Here is a 23,316-nt window from a genome sequence, read left to right on the forward strand (position 1 = left end):
TTATGCGAGACGCACATGCACACGGTTGACTCAGAGCAGGCGGCGACAGAAAGCAGCATTGGTCGAGCGAGCTAGAGAGTAAATGAGGAGAGGGAGCGGCGATAGCGAGAACAAACGTTTTAATCACTGCGACCAGGACAGGTTCTTCATCATACAGTCATAACTGTGTATTTACGATGACAAGTCCAGCCGATTGTGAGATTAGCCAAGGACAAACAGAAAGACACACACGCGCCTGCACGACCAAATGCAAAACCTCCTCCAGGCTACCACCTGGCAGAGATGATTACAAATGACTAAGAGGTCAAGACAATCTGAAGGGGGTCATAAGACCCATTTAATGCAACAATGCCTAATTCAGACATAAAAACATTTCAATTGCAAAACAATGACGTTCACCATCGTGCACTTGTACACTTATCTCTCTCTCTTTTTTTGGAATGTTCCCCCTTTTTTCTCCCCAATTGTATCCAGCCAATTATCCCACTGTTCCGAGCCGTCCCGGTCGCTGCTCCACCCCCTCTGCCGATCCGGGGAGGGCTGCAGACTACCACATGCCTCCTCCGATACATGTGGAGTCACCAGCTGCTTCTTTTCACCTGACAGTGAAGAGTTTCACCAGGGAGGCATAGCGCGTGGGAGGATCACACTATTCCCTCCACTTACCCCTCCCCCCTGAACAGGCGCCCCGACCAACCAGAGGAGGCGCTAGAGCAGCAACGAGGATGCATACCCACATCCGGCTTCGCACCCTCGGACACGGCCAATTGTGTCTGTAGGGATGCCTGACCAAGCCGGAGGTAACAAGGGGATTCGAACTGGCGATCACCGTCTTGGTAGGCAACAGAATAGACCGCTACGCTACCCGGACGCCCAGAGCGTATCTCTTTTTAGGGGGTGCAAACTGAAACGGTGGAGAAACATTGGATTCAAGGGGCAATGATACGTAGACTTGGAGGAAAGAGAACTTACTCGAGGGAGCAGCGGAGGGAGGCAGGGAGGAGGCAGGTGGACCCCAGCCCTTCATATTATAGGCTGATACACGCACGTAGTATAGACGCCCCTGAAACACATTTATCTGGTCAATAACACAAAGAAACAATCCAATTGACAACAAGGTGTGTGTGTGTGTGTACTTGAATATAATTTGCAGCTCATTTCATGCTTGCTCAGCTGCTGCGGCACTCCTGTTCCATCATCTAAGAGGACTATTTGGGCAACACCATCGTGTTGAAGATCATGGAACAATATACTAATTTGTTTTTACCGTGGACCATTCAAGAAAGAATTTATTCACTGAAGGATGGATAGAGAATGAATACAAGAATACATACTTTATAATGGCTGTACACTGTTAATGTAGGGCTCCCCAGAGGTAGAATGATCCACCTACTCAGGTCAGAACAGAAGTCCTTGCCCAGCTGTCACCGTGGGCTCGAAACCCATCCTTTCAATAAGTGCATGACCCCAACCCAACCCACTGAATGATCCTCCTTCTGACCCTCTCTTTCCAATTGCTCTGAAAAACAGCATCTGTTCCTCTCTTTAATTCTACGACTTTTTTTTTTGTATCTTTGGCTCTTTAGGTTGCCGCTCGGTCAGAAGGAGTATTGGAAGGGCATCACAACCCTCACAGACGTTCCTAACCTGAATGCTTGAACCTAATCTATCTAGGGATGTGGCCCCAGATAAGAGTGTGAGGTATGTGCTTACATTGAAACTCCCGACGGGTAGGTAAAATACGAGGAAAACATACTGTGATACGACACAGGTGGAAAGACAGAAAATGCAGAGTGAGGGAGAGAAAGTATAAAGAGAAAAGTCGAGACAGAGAAAGTGAAATAGAGAGTGAGACAGAGGAAAAAGTCAGACTTCAAATGAGAGCGCAGGAGTGAGTGAGAGAGAAAATGAAGAAAGCGCAAGAGAGAGAGGTATGAGACATCAGTTGTTTTTACCGTGGTAAGGTTGTTGATGGTACACTTGAGGGACTGCAGGTTATCCAACACCATCTCTCCAGCAAGAAGCGAGAAATCTTTTAAACAGCTCCACTCAACTACACGCATACAAGCACATGCACACAGGCACACAGACACACAGACACACAGACACACACACACACACACACACACACGGCTTCAGCACACCAGCAATGTGCTGACAGTAAACAACAGTGTTCCAAACAGAGTAAACGATGCAGTTTTCTTTTCTCTTGATTGTAAATCAATTGTTTCTTCAGCGGCAGGGATGCTGCCATTAACCTTCTCATTGTACCAATTGTAAGCCTCGAGTCATCCCCCCCACCCCCCCTTCTAGTATTTCTGCCAATAAAGCGTGTTTGCATGAGACGTGTTGCAGCCGGGGGGCGTCCGGGTAGTGTAGCGGTCTATTCCATTGCCTACCAACACGGTGATCGCTGGTTCGAATCCCCGTGTTACCTCCAGCTTGGTTGGGCATCCCAACAGCCACAATTGACCGTGTCTGTGGGTCGGAAGCCGGATGTGGGTATGTGTCCTGGTCGCTGCACTAGCGCCTCCTCTATTTGGTCGGGGCACCGGTTCGGGGGGGGAGAGGGAACGGGGGGTAATAGCGTGATCCTCCCACGTACTACGTCCCCCTGGCGAAACTCCTCATCGTCATGTGAAAAAAAGTGGCTGGCGACGCCACATGTATCAGAGGAGGCATGTAGTAGTCTACAGCCCTCCCTGGATTGGCAGAGGGGGTGGAGTAGCTACCGGAATGGCTCGGAAGAGTGGGATAATTGGCCCGGTACAATTGGGGAGAAAATGGAAGAGGAGAAAAAAAGAAAGTGTTGCAGCCGATGTATTAGTTAAACCTTTGGGACCAGTAGGGTGCCCTAGTGCAGCGGTACTCTATCAAGGTGCCATGGGTATGAAAGTTTTTATTCCAAACCAGCAACACACCAGCTGCCTTCACTGACTAGTCCTCCTTGGTTTAAAGTGTTCCAGTTACCACTATCAGCTGGTGTCATGTCACTTTGCCCTCAACACTAGTGACAATTTAGTACAGCCGATTCACCTAACCTACATGTCTTTGGACTGTGGGAAGAAACCGGAGCACCTGGAGGAAACCCACACAGACACGGGGAGAACATGCAAACTCCACACCAAGGATAACCCGGGATGACCCCCAAGGTTGAACAACCCCGGGGTTCGAACCCAGGACCTTGTTACAGTGAGGTGACCACGCTAACCACTGTGCCACCGTGTTGCCTGTGTGTAACAGTACAAGTGTGAATTAGGGCCCCTACTGCTCCATTTTTACAGCAGGTTCTGCTTCTCTATGTGCAAGACAAATGGGTAAAGGAAATCCTTTTTCCCATTAAGCTACTGAGTCCCTAAATAGATACGCATAAGCATGGTATGCGAGTTGTCCCTTTCTATTTAAATAACTAATCAAGCCATATCAACATTTCATTAAACTCAATCTAACTCTAGATAACGTTTAGCTTTGTATTTTAGCGCCTATTGCTAGCTCTTCTGCATTCGACATGAAAGTTCTCTTCTTCTTTTCTTTTTGTGGTATAATTGGTGCATTTCCTGTGTGTGTGACCATTTGAATACTTGGTGGGTACCAGTGGACCCACCAACCCCTGAGAAAAATACAGAATACAGAGACAGACAGACAGACAGATCGATCGATCGATCGATAGATGTTGTACCTCTGTACTTTGTGACCACAGTGGAGTTGAGACAATGAGGTTCCTGGAAGGTGATGGTCAACGAGTTGCTACTGCTCACGCTCAGACGTACCATCGACGGGGCTTCAGGAGCACCTGAGGGAAAAACAAACCAACCCAACTCTGTCGGTGAAAAACCATTGCTCGACTTTTCTTCCATACACAACTAACTTTGAGATTCCAGCTAGCAAACAAAACAAAAAAAAAGACTGGTAAATGCAACCTCTCTCGGATATGGAATTGTGCCGCAAAACTACCCCACCATTTTCTGAAACCACAGAAACAAGAGCAAGGATAGTGGGGAGACTTCCACCAGCCTTGATGGCAAACACCGTTTCTCAAAACAGGCAGCACCCCATTGACAAACCAACACAAAACAAATAGTACCAATCTCAGCTAATTGTTTTGCCTGTGTGTGTGTTGGTGTGTGATTGTTATAGTTAAAATCCTGAACGAAGTCGATTTTAACTAACTGACACCAATGGTGATATTGCTAATTGCATTACTGTTTTGACAATTCCCAAGACAAAGGGATCCATTTCAAAATTAAATTGTGGTCAGTGCCATTGTGTCAGCATCCTTCCCACCTTCAAGCTGAGGCAAAACTACCATACATGCAACAGTTTGGGGCCCGCACGCATGGACCCCTCTTTATCTTGCCACTATTGTTATCAAAGATCTCGAACACTGGGTCTATATGGTATACGGGATGTTCAAAAATGTGCAAAGTGTGCCCACGCATAATTATGGACATGTGTACTACTGCCTAGCAAAATCCACACAGAAGAGTTAGCTAGCTGGTGAAGTGTCAAGACTTCCATCCATCCATTACCCAAACTACTTATCCTGCTCTCAGGGTCACGGGGATGCTGGAGCCTATCCCAGAAGTCACTGGGTGGCAGGCGGGGAGACACCCTGGACAGGCCGCCAGGCCATCACAGGGCCAACACACACACACACTAGGGACAACTTAGTATGACTGATTCACCTGACCTACATGTCTTTGGACTGTGGGAGGAAACCGGAGCACCTGGAAGAAACCCACGCAGACATGGGGAGAACATGCAAACTCCACACAGAGGACGACCTCCAGGTTGGACTATGCCAGGGCTCTAACACAGGACCTTTTTGCTGTGAGGTGACCGCGCTAACCACTGCGCCACCATGCCGCCTTGACACCATGTATCAAGACTCTGCACAGCGAAAAGTCTGGAGAGTGTGCCTATGATGTAAGTAGAACTTATTTCCAGTCGGTTCTCTGCACATCCATCACTGTCTGGTTTGGATCGGCCACCAAACAGGACAGGGACAGACTACAACGGACAGTTAAGTCTGCAGAGAAAATCATTGGTGCCAACCTGGCCTCCATTCAGGACATATACACCTCCACACTCAGGAAATGGGCAGGCAACATCACTGCAGACCCATCACACCCTGGTCACAACCTCTTCCAACTCCTCCCCTCTGGTAGGCGCTACAGAGCACTATACCTCAAAACATCCAGACATAAAAACAGTTTCTTTCTGCGGGCTGTCATTCAAATTAACAGTTAACACTGTCAAATAAATCCAACCATTGTGTATATACTGTACTGTACATTATATTATACTGGTACACTCTGTCATGTCCCTCCACCTCAGGTAAGTAACCTGCTAACATCTATTTCAGCATCTCTGATATATTCTCTGCACCACTGTACTTTCTCACCTCTTATTTTGCCTGTATATAGTCAATCCTTGTGTTTATATCTGAAGAGTGTTGTGTTGTAGTGTTGTTATTCTGTTAAGTACACTGAGAGAGCCGCAAAACCAGGGTCAAATTCCATGAAGTGCAAACCTACATGGCCAATAAACACGATTCTGATTCACTATTCATTTGATAAATAATCAACCTACACACGAGTGTTTTGTGTTCATAAGGCCTCCATGCAGACATGAATAAGGTTTTCATCTGTGTTAAGGAGCACTGTCACAATGTTTTCATGTGTTATGGTGCTCCGACACCAGATTTTGTTAAGTAGGCCAGCCTGTCACTATTGTGGCCTCGCTATTACGACTCCTCTACTGAAGCACGGCCGTCTCCTGTGCAGTACACTTCACTGTTGCTGGTCGTTTTAAAGTTGCACACTTTCACTTCTGTCATTCACTACGGACATGATGTTAAGTTACGTCTGATTGTGACGTATTATAGTCCCTGATTATAGTCCCATCTGGCACCGGGGCCCGGCGCTGACTGGTTACGCCTGTGTCCTCGGGACTGCAGCTATAAAAAAAGAAATTACTCAAAAAAGGTGGCACTTAGCAGTGAGGAGCAGACTGCAAACTGCTCAAATTTTTACACACGTGTCAGCATGTGTGTTCATGTGCGTTTGCATGTGTCCGTGTCTGTGTGTATTATGTGTTAGTAGATACGTATGTGTTTACCTGTGTTTGCAGCTGTGTGTGTTTGTATCAACTTGTAAGGTTTACTTATGGCTGGATAAAAAAAACAAACAAAAACAAACCATAAAAAAAAAAAAAAATCAAAAACGAAAGGTAGGTCATCCGAGTAGCTTAGCGGTCTATTCCGTTGCCTACCAACACGGGGATCGGTGGTTCGAATCCCCGTGTTACCTCCGGCTTGGTCGGGCACCCCAACAGACACAATTGGCTGTGTCTGCGGGTGGGAGGCCGGATGTTAGTATATGTCCTGGTCGCTGCACTAGCGCCTCCTCTGGTCAGTCAGGGGGGAGGGGGGACTGGGGGGAATAGCGTGATCCTCCCGTGCGCTACGTCCCCCTAGTGAAATTCCTCACTGTCAGGTGAAAAGAAGCAGCTGACGGCTCCACATGTATCGGAGTAGACGTGTGGTAGCCTGCAGCCCACCCTTGATCGGCAGAGGGGGGTGGAGCAACGACCGGGACGGCTCATAAGAGTGGGTAATTGGCCAGACACAATTGGGGAGAAAAAGTGGAAGAAAAAAAAAAAGGCCACATCACAACAGGGAGGTGAAGACCACGGGGCTGAAGTACAGCTGTAGACATGCTTAACATAATGGGCAGCAAAATGCCCTTTTCCTTAATTCATCTTTTAGTCTGCCTTACTTTCAGGCAAGTGAATGCACCTGTTCCTCCTCTATATATCCAGGAGCATGGGTGCATAACTCATAACACTTATGAAGAAATATGTGACAGATCCACATATGTGACAGATCCACAATGCATTCACACACATTCTCACAGACGAGCATACACAAACTGGGATAGGTGTGTGTGTGTGTGTGTGTGTGTGTGTGTGTGTGACCTTGAAAAGGATTAAGCTGGTGAATGAAAAAAGGATGGATGAATGGATTATTGATTTTTGCTGTTTCAAATTAATTCAACAGAGAATTGTGATGGATGTTCTTTGAGGAGAACATATGGAAGCCTGCTGTGTAACCAAGGTGTACTCCTGCTGTACCATCCCTGGCTTACAAATCACACTGAATTTACAGCAAACAGTCCACCATTTTCAACATTCTCTCTCCCTCTCTCTCTCTCTCTCTCTGTGTGTGTATGTGTATATATATATATATATACATACACATACATCTCTCTCCCGCTCTCTCTCAGAGCGAGAGAGATATCCATGGATACCATTGAAACGCTTTGAGGGTGCTTCACATGCAACAATTGGAATATATTTGGCACAGCCTGCGACTCCCTCGATAAACTCACTGACACAGTGACATCATACATCAAATTTGAACAGGAAATGTACATCCATACCACAACAGCGACATTCTACTGTAATAAAAAAAAAACCCGGTTCTCCAAAGAATTACAACGCCTACACAAATAAAAGAATTGGGGGTACAAAAATGGAGACAGGGATCGATATAGAGCAGCCAAATATAAGTTGTGTGCTGCAATAAGAAAAGCAAAGTCCAGCTATGCAACAAAATTGGCAATTATTCTCATCCAGTAACTCCAGATCAATATGGAGAAAAAAAACCAAAAACTTAAGGACATGACAGATTACAAAATATATATAATGACCCTAACCTCCCAGATATGAGTTTTATACAAGGTTTGAAAAACCTATTCCACTAGCCATCCCACCTACTCCCACTCCAATGCCACCCTTCTGCATCCAGGAGGTTGAGGTGAGAGCTACATTCAAGAAGCTGAACATCAGGAGAGCAGCAGGGCCAGACGGGATCAGTCTACTTTCCTGAACCACTGTGCAGCTCAATTGGCCCCAGTATTGTCTACCACATTTAACACTTCTCTAAGCCAAACTACAGTTCCACAGTGCTTCAAACTCTCATCATTCCAGTGATAAAGTCCTCAAAGATCACAGACCAGTTGCCCGAACATCTGTGGCCATGAAAGCATCTGAGCACAATATTCGGTCATACTTGAAATCCTGCACCTCCCCAATGTTGGACCCATATCAATTTGCCTATCAAGCCAACTGGTCTGTTGAGGATGCAGTCAGCATAGGACTCCACCATACCCTGCAACATCTGGAACCACCAAACACCTACACATGCATCCTAGCTCTGCCTTTAACTCCATCAACCTGCTCAAAGTATCTTGGACATGAATATTGACCCAGCCATATGCCACTGCATTAGGAGCTTCCTGTGAGACAGGCCACTGAGGGTGAAGGTTAATAACATAACCCCACACCCTCTTATCCTCAGTACAGGAGCTCCTCAGGGCTGTGTTCTCTCCACCTGGCTCTTCTCACTTTACACCACCCCCTTCACATTCATGGATAGTTTGGTGAAAATAATAAAATACGCAGACAACAGAACCATTGTAGGCCTCATCTCCAACAATGAAATCCAGTACCGCATTGAAGTGGACCAAGCTGTCACTTGGTCTGCAAACAATGACCTCCTACTGAATACAGTCAAAACCCAGGAACTCATTATCGACTTCTGATTCATGCCAAATCCCCAAAATACTCAAAAAATAGATGGAGATCCTATCACCACCACTGATTCTTTTAAATTCCTCAGAACATACATCAACAATAACCTGAAGTGGAAAACTAACACTGAACACATCATTGCAAAAGCTCAAAAACGACATTACTTCCTTAGGCAGCTTAAAATATACCAGATCAAACATCAACTTCTTGTTCTGTTCTACGCAGCCATCATCAAGTCCATCATCAAATCACATCACATGGTACGGCAGCACGGACAGTCAAACATGGAAAAAACTACAGCCGACTGTCAACAAGGCATCCAAAATCATAGGCAACCCATTCCCCTCAGTTGAATCTCGACATACTCACCAGACTGTAAAGCGAGCAAAGATAAACTCCGACCCGTCACATCCTGTTCATCACATCTTCTAGCTCCTTCCCTCAAGAAGGTGCTACAGGCCACTGTCCTATAAGACTAAATGCTTCACAAACAGCTTTTATCCCCTAGCTATCAGGACTCTGAATTCCTTCCTCTAGTCCCCTCCTCACATACTACTGGCAGACATGTGCATATGCATATGTACCATTCATTTAATGCATGTAGTTGTGTATAATATGTTCTGCATCAGTGTATTGTTTCGTGATAATGTGTGGAGTGTCTGCTGTTGTCCACGTATGTATTGTGCTGCAGAGTTTTAACATACTGTACCGAAAACAAAATCCACCAGCCTTGGTCGTGTGGCTAATAAACTGTCAATCTTCCTATCTATAGTATATATTCTGTGTTGCAGGGTAAATGCTCCATGAGCAGCCATAATACTGTGTTTTTGTTTTTTGGGGGGGATTTTTCCCCGTTTTTCTCCCAACCCGATCAAGCCGGAGGTAACACGGGGATTTGAACCGGCGATCCCCATGTTGGCAGGCAACGGAATAAACCGCTACACTACACGGATGCGCTAGTTGTGCATCCTTGAAACATTGCTAAAATTTGTGCAGAAAAGTGTCCATCCTTGTCATCACCGTCAGACAGTCCATGAATGTGAAAGCTACAACCCGAACGTCCCGATTTGCCCCGACCTTCGGTGGGCTACATCAAAATAGGCTACATTGTATAAGACAATATGAAAAACAACGCAACATAAAGCTACTGTAGTGAATGTAACCCAAAGGCAAAAACAAAAAACAAACAAAACAAAACCCAAAAACAACCCAATAAACATGGCAATTCATGGATTCACACAAATTCAATGGCAGTTTCAGACAGACACGGAAGACTGCTCAATATCATGGCTGCAAAAGGAAAAAAGTGTTATTCCTACAACATGTAATATATATTTCTACTTGAAAATTGTTATTTTTTCCCCTTTAACTGACATCAGCACAGATTGTGTTCTCATTTCCACTCTACAAAACCTTCACTTCTATCAAGCACGCACGCACGCACACACACACACACACACGCACACACACGCATGCACATGCACACACACACCAGATGACTCACGTGTGTGCTGAAAGCCAGTCTTCATGCGTTTGTACAGCTTGCTCCTCCACTCCCAGACCCGGAGCTGCTTGTCCTTGTGGCAGGCCTCCAGGGACAGCCCCTCCCTCTGGGCCTGAGCAGCCAGCTCTGCAGCCCGCCGCTCGGCCTCTACCACCAGGGAGCTCAGGTGAGCCTCACGACTCTCCACGCTCACAACTAGGAGTGTGCATACAAACCGCATAAATGGCAGGGCAGACACATTCACAAATACCACACAAATAACAAAACAGACGAGTTATTTTGGAGCGCCGGCCTCCTCCGACGCTTCTGCAATACACAAAAGCGCTGAATCCCTGTAAATAACCACAAAGAAAAGCTGAAGACACCCGTCAACAAGAGTATGTACACTCAAAACCGTGAGATGTTGAAAAGAAATTCTCCTCCTTGACTAGTAAATGTGCTCATAAGAGCAGAAAATGTGCCCCCGTGCCTCCTCTCTTTCACACGGGACGTGTGGGAAAGAGTTTCACGCATGGTTGATTTGCATAACAAAGTCCAAGGTAACTGTAGAACGCTACTTTTGGTCATCAGCTTGGAAAATCATGAGATAATTCGAACAATTGTAATAAAATGTTGGTTTATGTGTTGCCACAATGCGCTTGGGGATGCCGAATGGTACGCATTAGCTTTCATTGTATACCAAACTTTCAAAGGTCGCCTAAAGACATGGCTCTGCAGTGGCTCAAAATTCCTAGTTCCCACAACCCATATCCCTCACATACACATGCATGTATGCACGCACAACATTTTGAAATGGCAAAGTTGTTTTTTTTGTTTTTTTTTTGGTGAGTATGGATGACGGAGAAAGCAAGGTAAACAAGGCGTTCTTGGGCCGCGTTATTTCTGAGGTGGTTGTTATACTTCCAGCTTTAGCCCACAGTGTTGTCGTGACTGATGGACAACACAAAGGCACCTCCTTGGATATGATAAGCTGCTAAGTGCCTCAACATGGGCAGGGATAAGCCGTTGAAGAGCAGGCTTTAAGTAGCAAGCTTTCCTTCTCCTTCCAGCGAAGCGCGCTAACACTTAACGGGCTATTAAGGATGGAGAAGTTTCAGGGATCGTAAGGGCCAATTAGTAGCTGCTAGGCATCACCGTGGCCTGGCCATGGAAATCAACGTAAGTGCAAATCTAAAACGCTCACCCTCAATAAGTAAGGCTTACAGCACAACGCACGCTCCTCACTGAACATGCAGCTTAACGCTGGGCACACATTTACGACACGGAGCTATTCAGTGGAGATGCCCGCAGATGCTCCGTTGTGCGTCTTGTGTACAGAACATGGAGTGACATGTGACACATAACGCTGGAACAGCCACTTGTATCACGTTCCTTGAGAAGTCAAGGACATGAATGAGGGACTGTCAAGACTGGATCTGACAGAGGCATGTATGTAATCAGGCGGCAAGGACCACTGTACGTATGTGACCGCAGATGGAAAGGGAACAAGCTGGGCATGGCGGGCAGCACAGTGGCCCTGTGGTTAGCGCTGTCGCCTCACAGCAAGAAGGTCCTGGGTTTGAACCCCGGGGTTGTCCAACCTTGGGGGTCATCCCAGGTCGTCCTCTGGTGTGGAGTTTGCATGTTCTCCCCGTGTCTGTGGTGGGGTTTCTCCGGGTGCTCCGGTTTCCCCCACCATCAAAAAGACATGCATGTTGGGGTTAATACTCCTGTCTGTGCCCTTGAGCGGGGCATGGCGAGACCAACTGGAGTTGGTCCCCGGGTGCAGCACGGTGGCTGCCCACGGCTCATAGCTACACAGCTAGGATGGGTCAAATGCAGAGAAGGATTTCCCTACTGGGATCAAAGAGTGTCTCAAAATCAAAAAATAAATAAAAAGCAAGACACATTCCACCAAGGCGCTGTGGGATGGATAGATGGAACATGTCATCATGACACATTGTTGCAGGTCAAAATTAATAGGTCCCACTTAACCACAACAGACACTATTGGAGCTGAGGCTGAGGTCAAAGTGGCATAAAATGCAAGAGAGGAGGGGAAAGAAGAAGAGAGTGCACAAAAGGAGAGAAAAGAGGGAGAGAAGAATAAGAGATGGAGGTAAGGTTGGACAATGCATGACACGGAGGACTTCTGTTCACGTTGTCTGCCTGTCTGTCTGTGACTTGTCTGTACGCATGAAGCCCAGAGGAACACACACAGGTCTGTTTGTCTGACCAGGCCCCCTTGATTTGTCATGGTAAAACCCCTAAGTCTGTTGCCAGCCCGCCAAAACACTGCCTCTCTCTCTCTGTCTGTCTGTCTGTCTGTCTGTCTGTCTGTCTGTCTGTCTGTCTGTCTGTCTGTCTGTCTGTCTGTCTGTCTGTCTGTCTGTCTGTCTGTCTGTCTGTCTGTCTGTCTGTCTGTCTGTCTGTCTGTCTGTCTGTCTGTCTGTCTCGTCTCTCTCTCTCTCTCTCTCTCTCTCTCTCTCTCTCTCTCTCTCTCTCTCTCTCTCTCTCTCTCTCTCTCTCTCTCTCTCTCTCTCTCTCTCTCTCTCTCTCTCTCTCTCTCTCTCTCTCTCTCTCTCTCTCTCTCTCTCTCTCTCTCTCTCTCTCTCTCTCTCTCTCTCTCTCCTCTCTCTCTCTCTCTCTCTCTCTCTCTCACACACACACACACACACACACATATGGACACGCACACACATCAGGCCTCAGTCATGGACCATGACAGCAGCATAAACAAATAAACACCAATGAAGAAGAAGCCCCTCTTTCACAGCCCATCCATTAGCCCCGAGGGGCTGGAGAGGGACCAGAATGGTGAGTGTGTATAGGATTTTTATATATATATATATTATATATATAGAGAGAGAGAGAGAGAGAGAGAGAGAGAGAGAGAGAGAGAGAGAGAGAGAGAGAGAGAAAGAGAGAGAGAGAGAGACACACACACGCAAACAGAAAAAAATCAAGACAAATAAGACAGACAAGAAAGAGAGAGGGGCTTTGTGACTTAATGGCAGCCTGCATGAGGCTTCTCTAAGCCATCGAGCCCAGTGTTTTACTGATCAAGGGTCTAGTCTGGCCCACAGTGGAAAAAGGAGCAGCAATATTAGCAGCCTGGAGGTGCAATTTCCTGCTCTCTTCAGGCCTGTCAGCCCACGGCTAGCTGCTTGAGCTGGCTAATTGAAAGGGTTATAAATTAACAGGCCAGCCTGTCTATGGAGGAGCCGTCTCACACAGTCTTCCATTGTCTAACTTGCTAGGGAGGGGAGGAGACTAAATATAGAGGACCCCCTGGGACCCCAGGAGGCCTCATAAATTAACACGTGTAGGTTGCCAGCATGCACATTTGCCATGCAAGCGCACAAGCACACCCCGAGCATGGAGACGCATTATAAAAGCACACACATACACATGCATGTATGCACGCTCTCGCAGACAGAGACAGACACCCACACACGTAAACACACACACACACACACACACACACACACACACACACACACACACACACACTGTTACCCAGGGGTAGGTAGTAGTGGGCCGGGTTGTCAAGGCCCTGACTGACTGATTTACTTGGCACTTGAGGAATGACATAAACAGAGAGAACCAGGCCCCAGGAGGGAAAACAGCGGCAATGTTTACTCTGTGTTTGTTTACAAGGATGGGATTGTACCGCCGCCCAGAGTCCCAGCCACTGTTTGGAAAGCTCTCGCTGCAGCCCCGCGGCACAATAAATCACTTAGCTGTAATTGCTCCAGCGTTACATGCATCATTGGAAAAGTTAAACCATTAAACGACAAACCTTGTTAAGGCCGCTCTGTGGGGACTCACACGGGCCAGGCCCCGCTGTAAAGTGGCCACTGTTTCACCCCCAGACAGGCCCCAAGAGACAGACGGAGAGGGGCGCGGGGGGAGGGTGGGGGTGGGGGGACTGTGTGCTCACACAAATACCCGCACTCACACACATGCATGCAGAGACAGACACACACACGCAGGCAGAAGCACTTGTGTTCTTGAGGAGGGGTACACACACACACGAACCTACATGCTGAACCACCCACACACAACCAGACACAGGGAGTGGGGGGGGGTGCTTTTAACCCCCCCCCTTCCCACCCCAATGATGTGGAGTAAGGTAAGAACCACCTGTCTTGAGACGGGTGGAGGACCAAGAAGGGGACCAATGGAGGGAGGCGCACTGCGGGCGAGGAGGGATAGCGGGCTTATTCAGGTCCAGGTCCAGGAGATCCAGACTGGGTTGCAGACACAAACACAGCTCCTGTCTGGGCCTGGGCCGAGCCACGCTACCTCTCCACTCACGCCATCCTTCATTGTGCACGGTGCCCACAGAATGCCTGGGGCCTCAAACGCACAAGCTACACCGGCTTGTCAAAACGGACGTCAACATCTGTTCCCTTCTCAGAAAGTTGCCCCTGCAATCTGGCGAGGACTTGTTTGGCCAGGAACACACCGGACGATTTGAAGGCCGATAAAAACCCCGGTCTGGCTGCGATGGCTGACTTTCAAGATCATGGACAGTCTGAATCTGTCTGCGCAGACTAAGGCAGGCCGGCACAGACAGTTAACAATATGTTATCTCATAGCGAGCAGCATTTTAATATTCAGCTCAGCCGTCGACTGAGCCTCTGACCAGTTGACGCCGTCACGACATCAGGCGTGTTTGATTCTTACGGCTTAACAAACATGTTAAGTGTGTACACCTCTATGATTGTAAGAACAAAAAATTAGGCAAATTTCACATCCGGGTAGCATAACGGTCTACTCCATTGCCTACCAACACAGGGATCGCCGGTTCAAATCCCCGTGTTACCTCCGGCTTGGTCGGGCGTCCCTATAGACACAGTTGGCCCGGCTCAGCAGAGGGGGTGGAGCAGCGACCGGGAATTGGGGAACAAAAGAGGGGGAAAAAGAAAACTTATGCAAATGTCCACCATTAAGTATTCAGCGCCTTGTCGTTTCACAAGCTGATATGATCATAAAAGTTGTGTAGTCTGTCTGGGGCTTTAGTTTTGCCACAAAGCCAAAATTTTGACTTTGGTACCGATACAAGTCCAGAAAATCTTAGTTTTTGTTGTTAAACAACACACTAAATATAATACAATATAATATATATATATATATATATATATATATACACACACACACAGACACACATATATATACAATATAAATAATAAATAATACATATTATACACTAAACAACAACAAAAAATATGCCATGAAATAATAAAATTCAAAAAATTGTTACCAAAAATGGACATCATAGATGTTTTTCCTCATAACATACAGAGTATATGACTTTTTTCCTATCAAAATACATATTGATACTGATTTTGAGTCAGGAAAACTGACAGGGGAAAAAAAGGTGTCCATAGGGCATTTTTTGGATGCCAGCATTTGTGCTGCAACAGCAAACAGGATGAGTAACGGGACAGATGTCACATTTAATTTCTGTTCAAATACACAAAATTTACGGGGATTTGAGTTACGATGGGAGGTGTTTGTCAGATGAAAATAATACTGTGACTTTGATGACTGCCAAATCGATTTAACAGGTCTACAGCCACTAGTAAAGCACTGCTTCTCATATCAAGAAGTGAAGTACTTGGGGCGTCCGGGTGGCGTGGTGGTCTATTCCGTTGCCTACCAACACGGGGATCACCGGTTTGAATCCCTGTGTTACCTCCGGCTTGGTCGGGCATGCCTACAGACACAACTGGCCGTGTCTGCGGGTGGGGAGCCGGATGTGGGTATGTGTCCTGGTCGCTGCATTAGCGCCTCCTCTGGCCAGTCAGGGCGCCTGTTTGACAGGGAGGGGGAACTGGGGGGGGAATAGCGTGATCCTCCCACACGCTATGTCCCCCTGGTGAAACTCCTCACTGTCCGGTGAAAAGAAGCGGCTGGTGACTCCACATGTATGGGAGGAGGCATGTGGTAGTCTGCAGCCCTCCACGGATCAGCAGAGGGGTGGAGCAGCGACTGGGACGGCTTGAAAATAGGGTAATTGGCTGGGTACAATTGGGGAGAAATGGGGGGAACCCCCCCAAAATAGAAGTAAAGTACTTAATTCAGAAGGCGTCTGCTGTGCCACATGGATTCTGACAAGCTGTCATCCTGCCAGTGACTTTATAGTGCTGGTCTCAAATGGACAAGCATGGTATCAGAGGTTATCTGTTATATAAGTGCCACAAGGTAGGCGTTAGCAGGCTCTTTCATGTCTTGCATATCTATCCCAAATGCTCGCCATTCTATGTAGTTCATGGCTGTCCATGCATATCTTACATCTACCTGTCGGTTAGCAATGCAGACAAATCTTCATCATTAAAAGATGGAAAAACATTTTTTTTTACTAAACTTTCCTCCTCGCCCCTCTTAGAAGAGAGTGCACCCTGATTTAAGCAACGCAGAAAATAAGTGGGACTTGGGGCGCCCCCATAGCCGAGTGGCTACAGCGCATGCCACATGGCCACATGGTCGCAACCGTTGCCGGTTCGATTCCAGTCGGTGACCTTCGTTGCATGTCATATCCCTCTCTCTCCCATTTCCCGCCCGCCTCTTCACTGTCGCTGTCTAATAAAGCTAAAAAATGGCCAAAAAAGGAAAAAAATCTTGAAAAAAAAAGTAGGCCTTCAACCAAGGCATCTGTATGTAATCCCAGTCACAGTGTGGGCTTTCCTTGAGCCCTACGTGATGCCCAATTGTAAGAGCAACACCAAAGGCTTTTTAACCATTTTGCAGCCTGGGACCTAAATGGGGAAATTAGTCTGGCCCCGAGACCAAGGATCATTAAAATATAATTAGTGTTATGTGGGAACCTACCGGAAACAAGCCCACCATGTCCCATGTTGGATTTTGACCCATACTTTTAAGTTTGGCCCTCATCTACAGCCAAAAGGATGTCTGTTTTGCCCGATGTTTTCACATGGTCTGAATACTAAGACCCATAAAAACACCCGTATAAATAAGGGAATCGATGCAGTCTGTTTTTCATTCTTAAAATACGGCTGTAAGGCCAGCGGTGAGTACAAACTCTGTGTTCTTGTAGCCGTTCTAACCCGAACCCGTTTGGGTGCATTGTGGATGGGATGTAATATTCATTTTCTAACTTTTCATCAGCATCTCCAACCGGAGGTGAAGTTAAAGAGATGAACTCCTGCATAGCGTGTAGGCTAGTTCGCCGACGTTTCAGTGTTAAAACTTTCACCAGCCTCTGATGGTTTTAATACCACAATGTCAATAAAGCAGCTCTCGGTTTCTATGTTTGGCTGTCCCACATTGCAATCTGCACATCTGCAATGAATTTTTGATATTGACCTCGGTATTGATTTTGCTATTGGAAACCAGCAGTATCAACACCAGATCCAATCTCGGCCCAGGTGGTTTAATCCGAGAGAGCAGCACGATGGAGAAGGTCGGCGTGTTATCAACAGTTAGAACGGAATTGGACAACAGAATGGACGGGCAAAAAGAGACCAGATTTTATTAAATGTAGGTTTTATTAAATGAAGGTTGGACCAAATTATTTTAGCGTCAAAGCCACCCAAAAGAAACCAGAGAACGAAATAGTGGAACACACTGTGTGTAGTAAACACTCAAATACCAAAATACTTTTTTCTTTTTTGGATTTTTTCCCCTCTTTGTCTCCCCAATTGTGCCCAGCCAATTACCCCACTCTTCTGAGCTGTCCTGATCTCTGCTCCACCCCTCTGCCAATCCGGGGAGGGCTGCAGACTACCACATGCCTCCTCCCATACATGTGGAGCCGCCAAACGCTTCTTTTCACCTGACAATGAGGAGTTTCGCCAGGGGGGACGTAGCACGTGGGAGGATCATGCTGTTCCCCCCAGTCCCCCCCTCCCCCCAAACAGGCACCCTGACCGACCAGAGGCGGTGCCAGCGCCGCGACCAGGACACATACCCACATCCGGCTTCCCACCCGCAGACACAGCCAATTGTGTCTGGAGGGACGCCCGACCAAGCCGGAGGTAACACGGGGATTCGAACCTACGAGCCCCATGTTGATAGGCGACAGGATAGGCTGCTACGCGACCCGGACACCCCAAATACCAAAATAGTTTTGTATCCCACAAAATAATGTGCAGTAAATGTACGGCTATTCCATGTGAACTGAGTCTTGAATGCCTCGATGCCGGCATCCTACTGGGCACTGCCTAAATACCCAGACAACCTGCGTCACGTGCTTTAAACATAAAGGGAACTTACAGTGCGGGCTCTCCTTGCCACCGGCTTTGAGCAGCAGTTTGGCGATGGGCGTATTGTTGGTCATGATAGCGATGTCCAGCGGGGTCAGGCCCTGGCTGTTAGGTGTGTTGAGGTCCAGCTCCTCGGCTGTATACTGGTACAGGAGGATCTGCACCGCATCCAGGTCCTGCTGCTCCACCGCCTCAAAGACGCAGTCGCTGCCCTGCATGGTCTGAAGGGGTGGGGACGGAGACGTTCAGCCAAGCCCGGTACATCTATTTTACTATTCAGTTCAGATCTCGTTTCAAAACTACCCATCCATCCATCCCATCCATTATCCCAAACCGCTCACCCTGCTCTCGGGGTCACGGGAGTTTTAACACTAATTTCCCTTAAATTATGAGAAGGGATGAGAGGCAGCCAATTAACAGCTAATGGTTGGAAATGAATTATCTCAATGTGTCACTGATGAATGGGGGGAAAAAACATTTTTTTACATAATTGTCTTGGGCAGAAAGGAGCAAACATGTAGCGGTAGTTCGGCAAGCACAACAACCAGCACAAGCACACACAAAAGTGCACGCATATGTAGAGCGCACACACACAAACACATATATATATATATACACAAATACATGCATATACACATACTCACACACAAGGACACGCTCACAATGACAGTTTCTGGGGGTTTTGGTGAGAAGAGGCAAAACGACTTCAATAGAAACAAGACATACAAATGCAAGCATTTCATTGGCTGAAATTCGCACGCCGTGTCCATTAACTAACTATCACAGCCGTGGCAAGGACACAAGAAACACGGTGTTCTGTTCCCAGAGAAGTTGTCACATTAATCATTGACGCTTCGCTCTGCTCTGCCGGGGCGTCAACAGCGAGACGCAGCATCAGCATCTGCATCAGCATCCGCTCTGCTGTACAGCCTTTTCCTTCAGCGCCGCTGCCAGAAGGATTTACACCGCGAGTACAGGGTTTCCTCGCGTCCTTCACACCCACCACCACGTCGGCCGTGACAGGCGACATGATTTTAGCTAATTGCAGCAAGTTCTTTGCCTAAACGTCTCATCTGGGTTTCAATGGCCCCTGTGGGAGTTAATACTACATGAGACTTGGAGAAAGTGAAGCAGTCTGTGTATGAGAGGAGGCCAACACCATGCCTGCAGTCGGTACCCCTGGTTACGAGGGCCAGTGATCAGACGGTGTGGGTTTTGTGTTTGTTTTCGCTCGTGTGCAACTGTATGTGCGTGTGTGTATTGATAGGCTGCTGGAACATTCTGTGCATGCCAAGTGGCATTTAAGAAACAGCCACAACAGCGGGCACGAAGAGAAGAGGCAGACAGGGAAGGCAGTGCTTTATGAGTGGGTGGGAGGGAGGCCGTGATGGAGGGAGAATAAAGGTGTTGATGCAGAGAAAACTCTTAAAAAGGACCAGGGAGACAAGTGCACTGCAGCAGAAGACATCACACTGCAACACAGATGCACAGTCACATAAGCAGGAGTGTGCACACGCACAAACACACAGACACACAGACACACAGACACACACACACACATAGACACAGACAGACATTGACCTGTTACAACTGTCACACTTGATGAATCATTGCAACTGAAAGTTTTGCACAGTGACTGACATCACAGAACGAGGACATGCAGATGGCATATGGGGGTGGTGTGTGTGTGTGTGTGTGTGTGTGTGTGTGTGTGTGTAGGAGGGATAGTGTAAGGGTATGTTTAGGTCAACAGCCTTCGAAGCGACTCTAAGCAAGGAATTCTGCTCCGTTTTGTTCTCGATTAGAAAACCTTTTGGGAGATGCTTTTTTCTTCTTCTTCTTCTTCTTTTTTTTATAGAGCAGACAGATTGCGAGGAGTGGCAATAGAGTCTGGTTTTATGATGCAATCATCAAAGTAAAGAACAGAGGAAAGTGGCTGGCAAAAGATTAAATAAAAGGAGGGATGGATGGAGAGAGAAGGAGAGTCCCGGCTCTCAAGACAGCATAGATAACAGAATTAGTGAGGCACCAAACCAGATGCTCATTGATCGCTCTGTCCCGAGACACGAACAGCCTTGCATCTCAGCGACCCCTTCCTCGCCCGACACCCCATAAAGCTTTGACAAAACACACACCCACATCTCTCTCTCTCTCTCTCACATGTATACCGCCAAAGACTTCCTTTTTTTAAAAGAGAAACAATAATGATGTTCCATGTTATCTCTCTTTCTCTCTCACACACACACACACTTACATACATATAGAGTCAAAAGACTATTTTCCTTTTTCCTCTTTTTCTCCCCAGTTGTATCCGGCCAATTACCCCACTCTTCCGAGCCATCCTGGTCACTGCTCCACCCCCTCTGCCGATCCGGGGAGGGCTGCAGACTACCACATGCCTCCTCTGACACATGTGGAGTCGCCAGCTGCTTCTTCTCACCTGACAGTGAGACATTTCACCAGGGGGGCGTAGCACATAGGAGGATCACGCTATTCCCCCCCAGTTCCCCCTCCCCACCAAACAGGCACCCAGACCGACCAGAGGAGGCGCTAGTGCAGCGACCAGGACACATACCCACATCCGGCTTCCCACCCGCAGACACGGGCAATTGTGTCTGTAGGGACGCCCAACCAAACCGGAGGTAACATGGGGATTCGAACTGGCGATCCCCGTGTTGGTAGACAACGGAATAAACTGCTACGCTACCCATACACCCTACTTTTCCTCGTTTTAAAAGAGAAACAATAATGATATTCAATGTTATCTCTCTCATATATTTTGTAGGGATAACACTCCATTTGCAGCCAAATTACTGAGCGGTCTTCTGTGTGTCTCTAAAATGCCACCAACATTGTGCAGAAAAGTGTCCCCCTTACAGTCACTGGCTTTCAGTATGTGAATCTTCATCTTTACATGGTATTTAGTAGCATTCGCTACAACAGCTGACTGTGGTGTTGGTATTCGCATTTTCTTATGTCGTGTAGCCTATTTCGATGTAGCCCACCAAAGGTAGCAGCAAACTAGGACGTAAGGGTTGTAGTTTTCACGTTCACAAATTGTCCATCACCACTAAACACTTTTCCACACAATTTCTGGGAAGTCTCAAAGACACGGAGAAGACTGCTCAGTACTATAGCTGCTGATGAAATTTCATCCCTACTATGTAAACATAGATATAATGTTGAATGTCCTGATTTCTTTCCAATAACATTTACCCTTTTAAGACAAATGTAGGACAAATAAAAACCCATTAGATTATTGGATGAATGGATATGAACAATGCTTCCCGCTGAGGGTAAAAGGAGAGATTGCTGGGTATGTAAAAATGTGTGCAAAAATGGGATATTGGATGAATATTATCCACTTTAAGTGCACATAGATAGAATTCGTCTTCCCTTTGTGCTTCCTGGCTGAGTTAAGTATGTTATAGGGGGCATCAACATTTTTTTGTGCGTGGGTATTCAGAAACACAGGCTAATGTAAAGAAATGAACTGAATCCACCATGGCTGTAAAAGTGCCCTTACAAAAAAGAGATTATCACATTAGTTAATAGTTATCACCATTGTAGAAAGAACAAACTCAAACGACAGACCGAAGACCACTTAACTAACAACACAGACCCATGCAGCATGTGGCAGGGCATCCAAACAACCACATATATGTGGTTGGAGTATGAAAGCCAAACTAGCTGTGTGGCAGTTGCCATTGCCTCTCTGCTGAATGAGCTCAACACATTCAATACACACTTTGAGGCCCGAAACACTGAGCCACACTGCCGGGCCATGACAGCCCATGATAACCAAGCACTCTAGCTGTCCACGAATGATGTGGTGAGATGTCTGAGGAGGGTGGACACACGCAAGGCTGCTGGACCTGACAGAATACCTGGCCGTGCTCTCAGAGCCTCTCCCCACCATCTGGCTAAATTGGTGAAGACATATTCAATGTGTTCTTGGCCTAAGCTTTAGTGCCCACCTGCTCCAAGACCACCACTATCATTTCCATCCCAAAGACAGCTCTATCACATGCCTAAATGACTAACGCCCTGATGCACTTACCGCATTATCATGAAGTTTTTCAAGAGGCTTGTTATGACTGACATCAAGGGCAACATCCCAAACACCATGGACCACTTCAGTTTGCTTATCAGCCCAATTGCTCTACAGAGGATGTAATCTCCTGTCACCAAGCACTAACTCAACTTGAAAATAGAAATGCATATGGGGGGATCTTGTTCATCGCTTTTAACACGGCTTTCAATACCATTATCCCTACGAAATTGGTTCACAAAGGACAAGCCCTTGATCTTTCCAACCCCACATACAACTGGCTCCTGGACTTCCTCACTGGCAGACCACAGTCTGTCAGGTTGGGAGGCCTCGCTTCAAGTGAGCTTCTAGCAGCATGGTGCACCAACAATAATCTGTGCTTAAACATCAACATAACTAAGAAGCTAATTGTTGATTTTTTTTAGTGTGGGTGTGGCTACTGCCACACCCACACTAAACATTATACTATTCAAGTCTTTGTTCATGTTGTAGCTCGGTATTTTATCTTGCACTATGATCCGTTGTGGCGACCCCTATTTTTGGAAAAAATAAGGGAATCACACACTCCTCTATACTGAGGATTCCTTTGCTGAAAGTGTTGAGGGCGTCAAGTTCCTGGGGGTCCACAAAACTCAAGACATCTCAGGGTCCCTTCACATCTCAACTTCCATCAAGAAGACCCAACAATGCCTTCATTTCGTCAGGTGGCTGAGGGAAATTATGTAGCACCCAAAGATCTTCACCAGTTTCTACAGGTGCACAGCAGAGAGAATGCTGACTAACTGCATCAGAGTCTGGTATGGTAGCTCCACTGTGGTGGACCACAAAGCTCTACAGCGAATGGTAAAAGCAGCCCAGCGAATCACTGGAACTATTTCGTCACCCCATTCAAGACATGTTTGAAAGGAGATATCTGAGGAGAGCCTACTGCATTACCAAAGATCCTTCACACCC

At 47.0% G+C, this 23,316-nt stretch overlaps 1 protein-coding gene across 1 annotated transcript in view; it reads right to left on the reverse strand.

The window, feature by feature from the left end:
- Nucleotides 1-23,316, reverse strand: part of LOC130127109 (ankyrin repeat and fibronectin type-III domain-containing protein 1-like) — an 88,743-nt gene that overhangs the window by 64,789 nt on the left and 638 nt on the right. Inside the window, exons 2-6 of the mRNA XM_056296685.1 lie at nt 18,322-18,532; nt 10,100-10,294; nt 3,680-3,793; nt 1,956-2,053; nt 973-1,063 (exon numbers count right to left, since the gene is read on the reverse strand). Of these exons, the coding sequence (XP_056152660.1) occupies nt 973-1,063; nt 1,956-2,053; nt 3,680-3,793; nt 10,100-10,294; nt 18,322-18,532 (709 nt within the window). The remainder of the gene's footprint in view (nt 1-972; nt 1,064-1,955; nt 2,054-3,679; nt 3,794-10,099; nt 10,295-18,321; nt 18,533-23,316) is intronic.

This window comes from Lampris incognitus, chromosome 17 (genome assembly GCF_029633865.1).
Source record: "Lampris incognitus isolate fLamInc1 chromosome 17, fLamInc1.hap2, whole genome shotgun sequence".
Classification (NCBI taxonomy): domain Eukaryota; kingdom Metazoa; phylum Chordata; class Actinopteri; order Lampriformes; family Lampridae; genus Lampris; species Lampris incognitus.